Source organism: Festucalex cinctus, chromosome 6 (assembly GCF_051991245.1).
Source record: "Festucalex cinctus isolate MCC-2025b chromosome 6, RoL_Fcin_1.0, whole genome shotgun sequence".
Lineage (NCBI taxonomy): Eukaryota > Metazoa > Chordata > Actinopteri > Syngnathiformes > Syngnathidae > Festucalex > Festucalex cinctus.
The window spans coordinates 8,585,219-8,600,219 of NC_135416.1; the positions used below are offsets into that span (position 1 = coordinate 8,585,219).

Consider the following 15,001-nt stretch of genomic DNA (forward strand, 5'->3'; position numbering starts at 1 on the left):
CTGTGCGCACCTCCCGCACTCTCCCAGCTGTCCTCTGTTGCACATGCCCCAGCGCCCGAGTTGTTCATCCAATCATATTCAGAGACTCGCTCATCCAATCACTTTCAGAAACCTTCATGGCATTACAGACAGTTATAGACTTACATATTTATTAATTTATGCATAATAGCAATATAATATGCATGTGAGAGGCAGGTATTATTTTTGTCCATTTGGGGTTGCCGTCTTCACTTTCTACAGTACTGTATCTGTGACTGACTGAATTTTTGTGATTTTAAAAGGCATTGCCTGGCCTGGCCCGTTGAGAGTCAGCGATTTATCTTTTGACTTGAAGTGACTCAGAGTCTGACTCATTTGTGACAAATGACAGGTCATCTTAACAGTATGTGCTTGTGTTAATTTTCTTACATTTGTTCAAAAATGTGATTGAAAGTACACCAGCAGTCATGTCTATCCTTGGTTGAGGAATTACCATCTGTTGTAACTTGCAGTCGTAGGCTATAGTGATGTTTGCCTTACCCTAGACCATTTTCAATTACCCGGTATTTTGTTGTTGTTGTGCAATCAATCAATCAATCAACTTTATTTGTATAGCACATTTAAAAATCCACAAGGGAACCAAAGTGCTGCACATAAAATAAGAAAATAAAACCAGATAAAATATAAAAACATACTTAGAAATCACAAAACACATAAAATAATATAAACAAATTCATGCCATTCTACTGCTTGTAAATATCAGTAATACTATGTGCTGAAGGCCAGGGGAAAATAATATGCTTTTAAACGTGATTTAAAAACCAGGAGTGAAGTGGCCTGTCTAACATACAGTGGTAATTGATTCCACAACCTGGGAGCAGCAGTCGCGAACGCTCTGTCACCCCTAAGCTTCCGCCTTGTTTTCGGAACTACCAGAAGCAACTGGTCAGCTGATCTTAGTAATCGGGGTGGGCTATAAGGGTGAAGCAACTCAGATAAATAGGGAGGTGCAAGATTATTCAAACGTTTAAAAACAAACAACAGAAGCTTAAAATTAATTCGATAGTGCACAGGGAGCCAATGCAGTGATGCTAAGATAGGAGTAATATGCTCACGTCTACGTGTCTGAGTAAGCAGACGAGCAGCAGAGTTTTGTATAAGTTGCAGACGGGCAAGAGCAGTCTTGCTAATGCCTACATACAAAGAATTACAATCATCAAAACGAGTTGTAATAAAAGCATGAATCAATCTATCCAAGTCCAGTCTTGATAAAATTGGTTTCACCTTAGCTATCTGGCGAAGCTGATAAAAACTTTTCTGTACAACAGAACTAATCTGCTTCTCAAATTTAAAATCAGGGTCAAACTTAACACCCAAATTCATGACACAGTCCCTGAGATAAGGTGCTAGTGGACCAAGGTCCACACTAGCAGAGGAACCAAACAACATCACTTCAGTCTTTTCGTCATTCAGACTCAAAAAATTAAAAGAAAGCCAGGATTTAATATCATTTAGACAGTCAGTGAGTTGTTGTATTGTACTGTTCTGGGCCAGGGGAAAATAGATCTGACAGTCATCAGCATAAAAATGAAATAAAATACCATGTTTTCTAAAAAACATGTTTTTTGGGCTGTCGTTCATTTTGAGTTTGATGACGTAATTACGGGCACGTCTCAGTTCCCTGCTGCTCATGCTAGTTGTGTACATTGACAGGGAGCCACAAACTGAGAAATTCGATACTTGCAGTGTGCTTTTAGCTTAGCTGGTGTGTTGGCTGTGGGACATACCTGTGTCGTTTGAACCCATGCATTGGATCGTCACGGGAGTTATTCTTTTTGGCTCGCGCGCAGTACCAACGCCGGCCCGGGACATACAAGTGCACCGAGAGGATTCGATAGCCATGGGAAATACCGAGATGTACGGCATCGGCTTCTGCTAACTTTCTCCATTTGCATGTTGTCACTCGTTGTGCGCGACTGCGCGCGTGCCGTGTCGCGAGCACGGCGTTGACGGTAGGCTCCCCCCCAAGGTGCGTAACGTCTTTGCATTATGTTTACAACATCCGGGGAATGAAGCGTCTCTGAGTGCTACTTTGCTAGCTCTCTGTAAACACGGAAGTAGCTTGAATAGTGATGCTACTGAAATGTAAATAAAACAAGTAGAGCACGGTGCAGAACTCTTGCTATTGTTATGAAAACCATAAAGCCTCACTCGCAACCGATTCACAGCAACGCGATATCCGGTCCACAGCTTTACAAGCAATGTATCTAAGGATTCCCGGCGGATTTTGTATCGGTTGACAAGTCTGCTACCGATACGGCCGTTTAGCTCCCCTTGACGACCGATGGTTCGGTCGAATCGGTTTTTTGTCCCACCCCTAATTTAAACCTTGCCAGAATTCCCCCTTCTTTACCGCAATTTGTCATAATAGTGAGGAGCTAAGATGTGCATTACTGCATTGCATTGTGCTCAAAGGGTATTAAAATGGTGTTGAACTGTATGTCAGTATATTAGCAGTTTTCAAAGGGAAAAAAAGATGAATGCTTTACTGGCTGGTGTCCAGTCAGGGTTGCCCGTCGAGGCGGCCAATTGCCCCCAGAGGCCCGCTAATCCCACAGATACCCCCTGGGGTCCACTGTCAAGGGCAGCCAGCTGAGTCATTCCTGTCTCCCCACTGCCCGTGGCCCATGCTGGGTCGGTAGCAGTGATCCGTCTGCCTGGCGCTGTGCCCATTGTAGGGGGTCCATGAGGGGGTTACTGTGGCAAATATGTACTAGAAGTTTAGTGATGCCAGCTGGAAAGGTTTGAATATTAGCATGATTAGTTACGAACAGTCATTTACCGTAGGTTTTACATCCCATGTGGCAAATACTGTATGTTGTTGGCTTTTGTAACACACATCTACAGTTTGTGAATATCTGCTCACATGGAAGAAAATTGGCTCAACTGTTTGCTGTCAGCAGCTTTTTCCTGTTCAATGGTCTCGCTTTTTTGTTCTGGTTTTGTTTTACAGAGTACAGAAGATGATTTAATTAACTGCATATTCTCAATGTCAAGTAAGCAAAGTAGTGGTGAATGCATTTTATTGTTTTGTTTATTGTTGTTTTTTTCCCCCTCATGAATCAAGACCTTTGATCCCAGTCATTGATATGTGTGTGAAATAGCCTTAATCCCGTCAGTGTCTACTGCACAGCGTCATGCACTCTTGACTTAATGGAGTGTTCAGGGATTAACCCTACTAGGGCCGGTTTGTCTGCAAATTGCATGTCTGTTCACTTTATGTAGCCACACCAGCTGTGGATTGCCGCATCAACCTCACTATTTGATTTTGGTCACTCATTATTCATTAATCAGGAAAAAATTACCAAAGCTTTTTCGCCAATTACATAATTTGTTATTATTAATAAGAAGTGTATTTATTTCAATATGTACAAGAAGCAGCAAGAGATCCACATTGAGCTCCTTTTTGTGCTGAGTCATCAGCAACACATGCTAATATAAAAGCAACAGCAAGTATGAACTGAAATAATTGTGGCCACAGGAATTGCATTTAGATTGACTTTGATTTTCTTTTTTTTTTTGTTATTTTTTTAATAGACATACTCTGGCCTCTTCTGCGTAGTCATAAATCCCTACAAAAACCTCCCAATCTACTCGGAGAACATCGTGGAAATGTACCGGGGCAAAAAGAGGCACGAGATGCCACCTCACATCTACGCCATCTCAGAGTCTGCTTACAGATGCATGCTACAAGGTAAGTCGGCTGCTGTCCATTTCTGTCACAACTACCTCAATATAAGGCACCCTATATTGTACAATAGGATTGTTTTTAATCTGCTTCCAGTATTTGATAACCCAGGACTGGATATGTTCATAACTTAAGATGATGTCACAGTCATTGCACTAATATATGTTCATTGGTTTTATAAAGAACTGGTGGTTCAGCCTTGTGACAGGGAATGTCTATTTCTCATGAAGGTTGCTGGTTTTCATCTCCTGTATTGTTCACATACAAAATAGCAAGCATCCGATTCCTTTGTATGTTAGCCGCTGATCTATGCATTGCATGCACGTTAATTATTATGTTGATCAGCGCTTTTGAGTGGTAAGGTAGACAAAGGATAATGCAACTAGACCCTAGACTGCTTGATTTGTTCCTTACTTGAAGTCTTTCTTGGTGACTCTCAAATTAGCTTTGTTGATTGTATCCCATCAGTCCAAAACATGTGACTGAAATCATTTTACACTGAATTGCATCTTCAAGCATCCTTGTAGTTGGCAAACTTCCCGACTCTCTGACTGACTGGGCCCATACCATCAAGAACACAGAGGGTGACCCCATTGTGCTCAACAATAGGCCCTTTGTGCGACGGAGATGGCCTACGAGTGATGGTGGTGACAAACTGGAGAGCCCTGTCACTCCTATCAGGATTCACAGCCTGTCAAAGCAAAACAGCATGATCTATTTTTATACTTTCATGCTTAAGATATGGTGGTGAACCGAAAGGAGCTAGTTTACTAATCAGTCATTTGGAATTGCTTCGGGTCTGTGGGGTCAGACAATGAACAACATGAACATACAGTCTGCTGCAGGTATGTTTAGACACTGTTGAAACCAGAGCAAGTAGCACCAAAGAGAAAACTCCCATGAAGAAACGAGATTAATCAGATTGTTTTTTTTTTTTACATTTTCTTATACATAATAAAGAACGGAGCCCGTGATGTAGTAGACAATCCCGGCGTCAATCACGCTGAACCCTGTTACAGACATGGTGCTCATTGGTATGTTACAAAAGCAGCATTTATCCACACACTGATTCACTTCAATGCTGGTAGCAGCTGTTGGAAGTGCTTTTTATCTGACGGAAATAGGACTTTGAGAGTTTTTTTAAGGCCATGTCGCGCAGTATGGTTGAACACTTCATTTGCAGCAGCAAAGTTTGTTGTAAATGCTTTTATGTTGAACCTATTGTTCTAAATCTTAATTAAGACTATGTGGGAAATACTGATAGCCAACAGATGTAGTAATGTACTGAATGAATAGGACAGCTGGGGTAACTCCCTCTTCAAAGCTATGGCCATGCAGCTGCTCCGCAATGTCGGAAGTTCTAGCAAAACCGTTAATTGTGGCAACATTACGCCAGCATATTTAATGTCAAATAGAAAAAGCGTCATGGTAATGGCATTTTTATCACTGAGTCTCGCTTTTGTCCTCTGGAAGCTTCCGGTTTCTGAATCTTACTTGTGTCTGCAGAATCTTGGATGAGGATTTTGTTTTCATATCATTAGTGATGTCACAAATGTTTCTTCTTGGCCCGCCTCTAAATGTCAGCGTTTCAAGAAGCACAAAGAAAATAGTGTATGCTTCGATATTAGTACACACCCTGCACAAATGTCATATTTCATAATAGTAGGAAGGAAGGAGAGAGACACTAATGCACCACCATTCTAACTCATTTCCCGTTGTTGTGCTTAGAAAAAGAGGTTTGTAGGTTGGAGATTAGTGGATACCAGCTGCTCTGTGCGGTGACCCTGAGCATCTCAACAAACTGATTAATATTAGCGATTATCCATTTTGATAGCAAAACAGAAGTGTGTTGATGAAGAAGCCATTGAAAGCAGCAAATATTGACACATTTTGGAATCTGACCAGAGTGTAATTTTCTTGATGTTGCCATTTTGAATTTACATAAAAGGCTTGTCAAAGTACAGAAGTCGGAAGACTTCAGTTTCAGTCATTCCAGCATTTCTGTTATTATATCAATTCATATATTTGTGTGTGTCATTGTGTTTGGACTGCATTGGCAGTTACCAACTTGCAATCTCAATAATGCATAACATTTGGAGCTGTTAACACATGACAGCATCCTGTTGTTGGCTAACGGGTGTCTGAGTCTCGCAGGCATCCGTTAATTACCTTAACAGTGCTGTATTGCCCACCAACGCTCTGATGCACTGTTTAATGGGACGTTGCCCAACATACAGTAAATAGTGTGTAAACAGACTGGTAAACTTAATAATGCACATCTGTTGTTGATCAGTGGCCTTGTTTTTTCTTGATATGATACCGCTATATAAGTCTTTTTGGAATCTTGGAGTGCTGTATGAATAATAAAAGAATGTTGAAAGTCATGTCATTAGTTATGGGCTCCCAACAAGGGCAAGCAGTCCTTGTAGGGTCCCAAGATCAGGTAGTGGAACCTTATTGCATTAGATTGATGTCTATCAACCTCCATCTTAGATCAGTGATTGTTTACCAAATTTACAGCTCCTTGACATCCATTCCAAGACTGGCTTTTTCTCAAAAAACAGAAGTATGATTTGCATGAACAAAAGCTGTCAATCAGGTGCTAAGTGTTCTTCATGACACTAAACACTGTATGGCGTAATTTACACAGCCAAGAATGTCTGATAAAAAGCTTGGGGATGTTTATAATAGACTACATACACTAAGAGAAGGCTTTGTTCCACCTGGTAGCAATTCTAGCTCATAGTAAAACCTCTCATGGCCCTTTGAACCAATAACCTAAAACCGTCCGTTGGTACACGACACCACACACGGTGTAGGAACTTTATGGGATTCACCACATTTCTCAAAGATGCAGCAATATCTCTAGAGCAGTGACTGATATTAACCCATGCAGCTAAAGTGCTGTTCCTTGAAAATGAATGGGGCAATTCAAGAGTCAAATTTATTGTCTTGCTAAAGATAGACAGGTTTTAGTCACAAATGATGTAGCATCGGTATTTTCATGGAACATGTCTTTTTCCTTTCCTTCTATCAAACCCTCACCTTCATCTGGACACAAATATTCTCAAATGAGATCTCAGAATGCAGCGGCCACAACTCATGATAATGAAAACCTAGTTGAATATTATTCTCTTGTTCTGTCAAACTCTCAAGTACAGGACACCATGGTAACATTGCTGCTAGCATAGTTGTTTATTTGAGCCACCCACTGTTTTCTGGAACTTAAAATGATCCGTTGCATTATTTTTACAAATTTGCCTGGCAGTTCATGCACTCAAGTTTTTCTGTTCGTTCATTCACCCACTGTTTATTGGAGTAGGGAATTAATTAAAAACTAAAATGTTGATCACTGCCAATATCGGAAGTACCTCACCGACCTGGTGCATGTAGTTCATTCACATTTAAGTAAATTTTGTTTTTATTTACAATAATTTCAAATGTCCACACACTTAAGTACCGATCTGTATAGCAAACAACTGTTTTTTAATTGTATTTTATTTATTTATTTATGTTATTTATTTATTTTGTGCACCTCTTTTTTTGCCACTCTAGTTGCTAGATCTGTTGATAGTGGTCAGGAGGCATTGGAACCAGTCGAATGTATGTCTTCATGTTCACCTCATCAGTCACTAATTTTTTCCATTTTCTCTTTTCCAGTCAGCTCTTGGCTACCTTACTGGCTGGCAGAAGTGATTTGTTATAGAACAGATATATTTATTAAGTAAAGATCCTTCATTTTGCATGAATGTCTTGATTGAAATTAAAAATATTTTTGGAGGAGTTCTTGATGCAGTTTATCTCCCTATCTGATTTCACAGCCATCTTCTCAAAAATGTTCCACATTGGAAGCAAATACTGAGAATCTCTACTGCATATGTTTCCACTTGTAAAACTGTGGCTGACACACGCCAAGCCTAACTCTACTGACACCACTGCTCTTCGTCATTTTGTTCCTGAAGTAAATTATTTTAATCGATTCACCACTCTAACTTTTACAACACTGTTGACATCCATGATGTCAATGGTCTATTTACTTCTTTCCTGTAAGAAGTGTTTCCTGATATGTGGAATTTGTATTCCAACAATATGGTTCATGACATTTAAACTTTCAGTAGAACTAATTACAGTATATTACGGGATTCAAGAATTTAATAAATAGTCTCAAAATACAAACCACAGCCATAGAACAGTCAAAGAATGACAAAAAATCAGCAGTAAATTTGAGTGGTTTTTAAATTCAGCAATAATAGTTTTGACATTAAAAATGCACGTACAGTACTAAGTATTGTCAGTTGGCATATATAGAAACTCAATATGTTTTTGTCCATATATGTTTATTTTTTTTATTTATTTATTTATTTATTTATTTATTCATTCATTCATTTATTTATTTTTAATATATACTCTATATATAATTTCGTTCTGGAAATATTGCTACAGTTTGATGCCTTAATTTTCAGCCATTTAAAATTATGTTAAACTTGGGTGAATGTGACGCATTGTATGTAAAGCACTTTGAGAACCATATGGTGTAGAAAGCGCTATATAAGTTCAGTCCATTTACCATTTAGCTAATTTTCTGCTCTTTAGACACCCTTTGAGAATGACTAGATACTTTTTGTAGTCTTTTATGTCATTTAAGTCAGTATAAATTCTGACCTAAAAACATTCTCTGTTTTTACCTTGTATGACTCATGGCTTTTATATCTTGGAGGGGAAATGTCAATGTTGTGCAGCCTTGGTAGAATCATGTGAAACTGGCACACTCGTCATGCGCAACCCACAAACTCACCTTATAACCATTAAGTATGATTATAGGGAATTGTGGATGGGTATTTGTTTTTTACCCATTTGCAAAGATTCCGAGATTGTCTGTGCCCTTGATATATAATGGTGGTGGAAGTGTTAGCATATGAAAGTGAATGAAGAGACAGGATCCTGTCTCTCCACTGTGCCTGCATTCAGACTGATAAAGAGCAGCTATCTGAGTGGTGGTGTTGATGTGTTGCTTCGGATAGCAACATGAATAAAGAGGCTTGTTGAAATGGTAAGGTATGCTTTCTAAGGAATGTGTTAAGCGTAGACTCTATTCTTAAAATTGAAGCACATACCGGTATTTGTCTTTCTCATAGATCCCAAAAATGTCTTCCAGGTGTGTTGAGTATGAAACTTCAAACCCACTCAGAATTTATCATTTAATTAGGTGTCGTTCTGGCTCTGTTATGGCTCTGATACTACCTTGGTCTCATATTTCATACTACAAAAACCTGGCATTTTAAAAACGTGTGTAAGACCTTTTATATCCACTATACCTCCAGCACGCACAGATGTATTTTCTTGCAAACTCTGACATAGGTGTGTGCGTGTGGCCTCACCCCCTTGTCACAGAATTTAACTGCAGGAAGTTCCCAGTCAATGCCAGGAAATCCAGATTGCCCCTGATGATTTCTCCAGCTGTGTCCTCGTACCTTTCCACATAGTCAGCACTTCACCTCAAGCTGTCAGTGCTTCAGCAACGCAATATGTTGACATATACACAGGACAGTTGGTGAAAGTGTTATTCAAAATATTCCCGGTTAAAATGAGTAAGTACCAGCCCAGCCAATGAAATCCCTTTCCACCTCTCTTTTGCTTCTAGCAATCTGTGCTTCTCTAATTGTTTAACTAATAACTTATTCCTTCACTGAAGTCACTCACTGATGCAATCTAAATTTTGAATCAGTTCATCAAGGAGGTGACGTGGCTTAGTGGTCATCTCGCAACCCTGCGGTTGTGGGTTCGAACCCAGGCCACTGTTGCTGCTGATGCTGCGTCATCAGTAGGTGAATGAGTACCGGTAGTCAAAATGTAAAGCGCCTTGAGGGCCTTGCAAGAAGGAAAAGCAGTATCCAAGCAAATATTTATTTCAGATATAATATTTAGAAATTACACTGTGCAAAACTTGCAAGTAATAATTCAATAATTACAGGAATTTTTGACATCTTAATTTGGACTCCATCTAAAATGATGTGTATATTTGAAACACATCGCCATTCGCCACACTTCTGTGAAATATGAAGAAGAAATCTATTTCTTCATAAAGTGGCCCAGCGGTTAGTACCACATTCTTATTTGGGGTACGTACAGGTATGGCATTTATTAGTTGGTAGGTCTTTGCAGTAATTATTAACTAATCTTGAACTTCAAACTCTTTATTTTTCATAAATTGGTAATCATTTTAATTATGACAATATATTGAAGTGAACTACACACTTGGCGATTATTTGGGGCTGCCTATCACTGTTTGAAGCAATAGAGTTTGTAGAAATACAGTACTGTACATCATTTCGAGCTGGACCTTATCTCCCTTGGGAAAAAATACTCTGCATGTTTCATGAGACTATTTTGAAGGCGGCTTTCCAGTCGTCTTATCACTTTTGCCCTCATTTGGTGCTTCAGTTGGACCATTTCAGCAAAGACCTGTGTAGTTTTTTTTTTTTTTAATATACTGTTTCTATATTTATAACCAATTGTGAAAACTGTAATATCCATTGCTTCTGAGAACTGCTTTACTTTAATTCTTGATGCTGTCAGTCAAAGAGCCGCTGGAGACTGCGTCAAGGACAGACTGCTGAGATTGACTTGTCCTTGTTTTTCTCCTTGCTGTTTCCCACAGATCGAGAGGACCAGTCCATTCTGTGCACGTGAGTCTACAGACTGTGTAGTCTACTACTGTTCATACAATTTATGTTGCGGAACAAAACTGGAACAATTACACACATGAATGCACATGAATTTGAAAGTAACAGGCATATAATTAGTTGCTCGTAGTGGAGCAGCCAGGGTCGCAAAGTCAAGAGTGTTGCTACATGTCCTTGTGACATTGACCAGATCTTTGTTACTTCAAAGAAAAACATTTTTTACATTTTTGTCACATAGTCATCTGGCCTTTCTACTAACAAGAGTGTGCAGATGACAGGAATGAAGAAAATTCCAAAGTTAGTTAACAAGACCTGAACCATGCCACAGCTCTGCTCTTCAAATAGTCTTATTTTGTACTTCCATTTTTACATTAGCTACAAATACCAAACTGTAGTTGCTGTTTTACCAACTGTAATTTTTCTAGCGAACATTCGTAGCCTATTTTGCATCACACATTAATATTGTCATCTCGTCTTCTATATATATGTATGCTATTTTTGGTATATAGTTATGTTTCATAGCTGTATATTAAATAAATTGGTGGTTGTTTTCTTTTTTAAATATACAAGACGTGATTACATGTGGAATGTCAGACCCAGCACTTTTACATTCAACAAGTGATACATCGTCATTAATCCCTCCACCATTACTTGTGCTTTAACCGTATTTACATTGACCCACACTCACTCACCCATAAGAGTCAGACACTATGTTGTGCATTCTTGGCATACGCAAATTTGCAGTTACGGTAAAACCCCAGACTTGCTTTAAATCTCAAGTATCCCTCAATTCCATTTTTTTTAAGGGCTTACAGGACTTTAAAGGATTTCCTCCCTCTGGTTTTTGTTTGCAACACCGCAAAGAGAGCAGCAAAATGCAAGCTCGACATTTACAAACCCACATCTTGCTAAGCTAGACCAATGCAGCAAATTCATAGTAACATGCATGCTGGTCCTGAGCAGCCCTGTGTGGTTTTGCTACTGTTGAGAGGCTAGAGCAGTTTAACTTCAGTCTGAAAGGGTCTGCAAATATGTACAGCTGTCTCTTCTTGAAGTTTTTTTTTTTTTTTTTTTTTTTTTTTTTATAATGGCAGCGATGGAGATGGGATACATTTGTAGTTCATTTCAGGACAGGGGATTCCCCACAGTTCGTTCTGAGCTTGATGTTCTTCTGTCTCATACAGTGGGGAGTCTGGAGCTGGCAAGACGGAGAACACAAAGAAGGTCATCCAGTACCTGGCACATGTTGCCTCCTCCCACAAAGCAAGGAAAGATCACAACATTCCTGTGAGTACTATTTGAACAATATTCTATTAAAGAAACCGAACAATTTAACCAGAGTATCGATGTCCACGTAAATAAATGTCATCCTTTTGGGTTTTCTGATTGACAATGAATTATCTTCCATGACTTTGGACAGCAGATCTGTGTGTGTTTGATCTAACACTTTGCAATTTGTTCATTTGCAACAAACAGCCAGAATCTCCAAAACCAGTGAAGCTCCAGGCAAGTCTCAATTTTTCATTATATGCTTCATTTCATTTATGTGCACGCAATACTCAAACAATCTTTCACTATCTTGATCAATAGTTAGTTGGTGGAAAATAATCCAGTCAAAATTAAAACAAGCATTGAACACAGTTTGAGAGCATTGATACATGAAATTTACTGTATTCACTTTGTTTTTTACTGTCAGACGCAAAATGCAGTTGTAAGTACTTTTTTTTTTTTAATAAGATGGCATGTACTTTCAAAATTCCATGATTTTGTTTCACGTGCATATGTTGTCCATGTGATTGTGACATTATGTAAAGTTATGTACTTGATTTTTTTTTTTTTTAATGCAGTTAGCATGCAGTACGTTTAAAGTATTTTATTGGTTCCTTTTCGAACTTGTCATATAATAATAATAATAAAAAAGCTTACCCGACAGGCCAAAACAATAACAATAATTTAGGTTATAGAGAACCATTACAAAGGTCCGTTGTTATTATGTTCACTGTCGGCTTAAGTTTTTTACATCATGATATTAATGTAATTATTGACTTCTCATGATAATAACACTTGAATCCCCTCATGTCCTACAGAGTGGAGCCCTCTTTTATGTGAGTAGATTGTAGCTTTTCACCTGACTCACTTACTTTCAATACAAAGTGGGGGCGGGGGGTTAGGGGGGGCTCTACGAACTCTGCTTCCATGCACACTTTGCTCATAGAAAGACTATTAATGCTTTCACAGTTACAGCTCTCAGGTTGGACTACAGGGGCTTTTGATCCACATCCATTCACTTGCGATAGTTGTCCTTTATTTTTAGCATAGCCTTAAGCCTGGTACACACGTAAGGATTTTTCAAATCTTAAAAGATTTTTTTATCTTTTATCTATCATTTGATTGAGCAGAAGTCCTACTTGTAGTCATCACGCAATTCACGACGTGCCCAGTCCTTGTAACCACTTGGTAATCATAAAATGGATGGATAAACTTCTGGTATGTGATATTAATTTGTTTTCATATACGAGTGCTCGTTTGTCATGTCAGTGAGCTTCTTTGTTTGGCTACATTGCGTTCACGTCACAGTCTGCGGAGTCAGCTGGCTGGAGAGAACCTCGGCTCCCCCCAAGATTTTTATCGTAAATATTGAACATGTTCATTATTTAAGATTGTCGGCCCCGGCTGGTTTTGGACCAAATTATTGAGTAAAATCCACTCTTAACACAGTTCACACAAAAAGATAATCTTGTAAGACCATCTGATAAGACATAAGATTGTCGGGCGTTTGACGTCCTTGGTCGGGAAGGGACAAAATCGGGACAAAAACAACCCGATTGTCTTTAGGTGTGTGCCAGGCTTTTGCTGTACTGATTGAGTGAGCAGGATTTGCAGCAATCTCACTTGGGCACGACTGGCAGCATCGCCGCTTTATTAATTTACTGGGCTCTTGCAACATTAATCAATCATATTTACAGTGGAACCTCGAAAGTCGAATTGTTTATTTTTCTTTTGTTTTTGTCTTATCTTTAACACCTTACTATGCTCCTCATTTGTCATTTAAGTTTAGAGGGTGTTAGGGGTGTTTTATTTTAAACATGATTACAGTGGTATACTTGTATAACTGTTCAGAATGGTGAAATATTATTTTTCCCATGCTAAAACCTGAGCAAATTGGAGGTCTTCTTAGATTTTTTATTTTATTTTTTGTGTGTGTGTGTATGTTTGACCTTTTAAGGTTTCACTGTAAAATTTTGGAGACTAATATATTACTAGGCATGGGCTGAAAACTGTTTTGATCGTTTACCGTTGTTTTAAGAAGTCAAGGTTTCAATAACCGCTAATACTGGCTATGACCAGTAATTAGCTCTTCTTTTCTTTTTTGAGACTTCTAAGCAGGGCACAATATGATTGGCTGCTTGCAAAGTTGAGTGAACCAGTCACCTCTTCTTTTTTTCCCCCACCTTCTCAGTGAGCATAGATGGGATGGGTGAGCAGCTACGAACATGGATGCCTTTTTTTCCTCTTGATTAAGTGTTGTCATCGAAAAGAAAATGGTGCCAGTGAGTACTAGTTAGCCCCAAGGACAACATGCGTAGCCCGCAGGTCTTTTTCCTAAAATAGCTCACCAATGATGAGACACTGTAATGTAATAAGAAAATTTAAAACAGAAGAGGAATATTAACATGTATTTAAACTTGAATGCCAACATGATACCAAATATTCTATATTTTGTTTTAAAAAATATTGCAAAAAACAATTTTAGATATGTAATAATACCGTGATACTCAGATATATTTGCTAACAGTAGTCATACCATCGGAATCTATTTTCGGCCCATGCCTACATGCTACGCCATCTAACTTGTAAGAACGACCCTGCTGCACTGTGAAATACAGTAGTGCCTTGACTTATGAGTTTGTTTTTGTTCCATTAGCTTGCTTCTAACTCAAAACACTTGATCTCAAATCATCTTCCACCATTGAAATGAATTCAAAAGCCATTATCCCGTTGCAGCGACACAATATGCTCATTTTTGTGTGCATTTTGGCCACCAAAGGACAGCATAATACAGATAATAACAAACTAAGAAGATTTTCACAACTAAGCGACCCAGGAAGCAAGTATCATCTATGACTATTTTTGTCTTGTCCATATACAGTATACTGTATGTGTTGGTACCGTTCATGTTACTTTCACGTTTATAACACTGCAACATCATTAGCCCATCTATAATGTTTTTCTTTGTGCATTTGCATTACCCTAGCAGAGTTTCCAATGGCAAAGTTATTGCTTGTTTTAAATATGCTTGTAAGTCTTTGTTCTACGTTTAGTTTGACAATAATTTTCAACTGGGAGTGGCAGTAAACAGGTAAAAAAGTCTCCCCTCTTCAAAACTGTTGCTTTTTGTAAAGTGAGTTAATTCACTGCCACTATATAGCTTTTGTATCTCAGTCGAAGTATAAAATTACTAAGTCGGGTAATTCGTATCTCAAGGCACTACTGTATAAAGTTCTTACCAATTTATGACCTGCTATTTGTTCCGTACTTTGCATCTTACATTTAACTTGTCATTTAAGGGATGCAGTCACCAGTGCCTTTT

The 15,001-nt window shown here is 38.7% G+C and overlaps 1 protein-coding gene across 8 annotated transcripts in view; it reads left to right on the forward strand.

Annotated features, from left to right (window-relative positions):
• The window catches only part of myh10 (myosin, heavy chain 10, non-muscle), a 42,497-nt gene that overhangs the window by 5,238 nt on the left and 22,258 nt on the right, over positions 1–15,001 (forward strand). For 3 of the 8 annotated variants that reach the window (XM_077523403.1, XM_077523407.1, XM_077523410.1), the window contains exons 3-8: positions 3,577–3,733; positions 10,386–10,413; positions 11,595–11,697; positions 11,887–11,916; positions 12,107–12,121; positions 12,498–12,515. In XM_077523403.1, coding sequence (XP_077379529.1) covers positions 3,577–3,733; positions 10,386–10,413; positions 11,595–11,697; positions 11,887–11,916; positions 12,107–12,121; positions 12,498–12,515 — 351 coding nt within the window. The remainder of the gene's footprint in view (positions 1–3,576; positions 3,734–10,385; positions 10,414–11,594; positions 11,698–11,886; positions 11,917–12,106; positions 12,122–12,497; positions 12,516–15,001) is intronic. The other 5 variants (XM_077523404.1, XM_077523408.1, XM_077523406.1 and 2 more) reach the window with 3 other exon arrangements.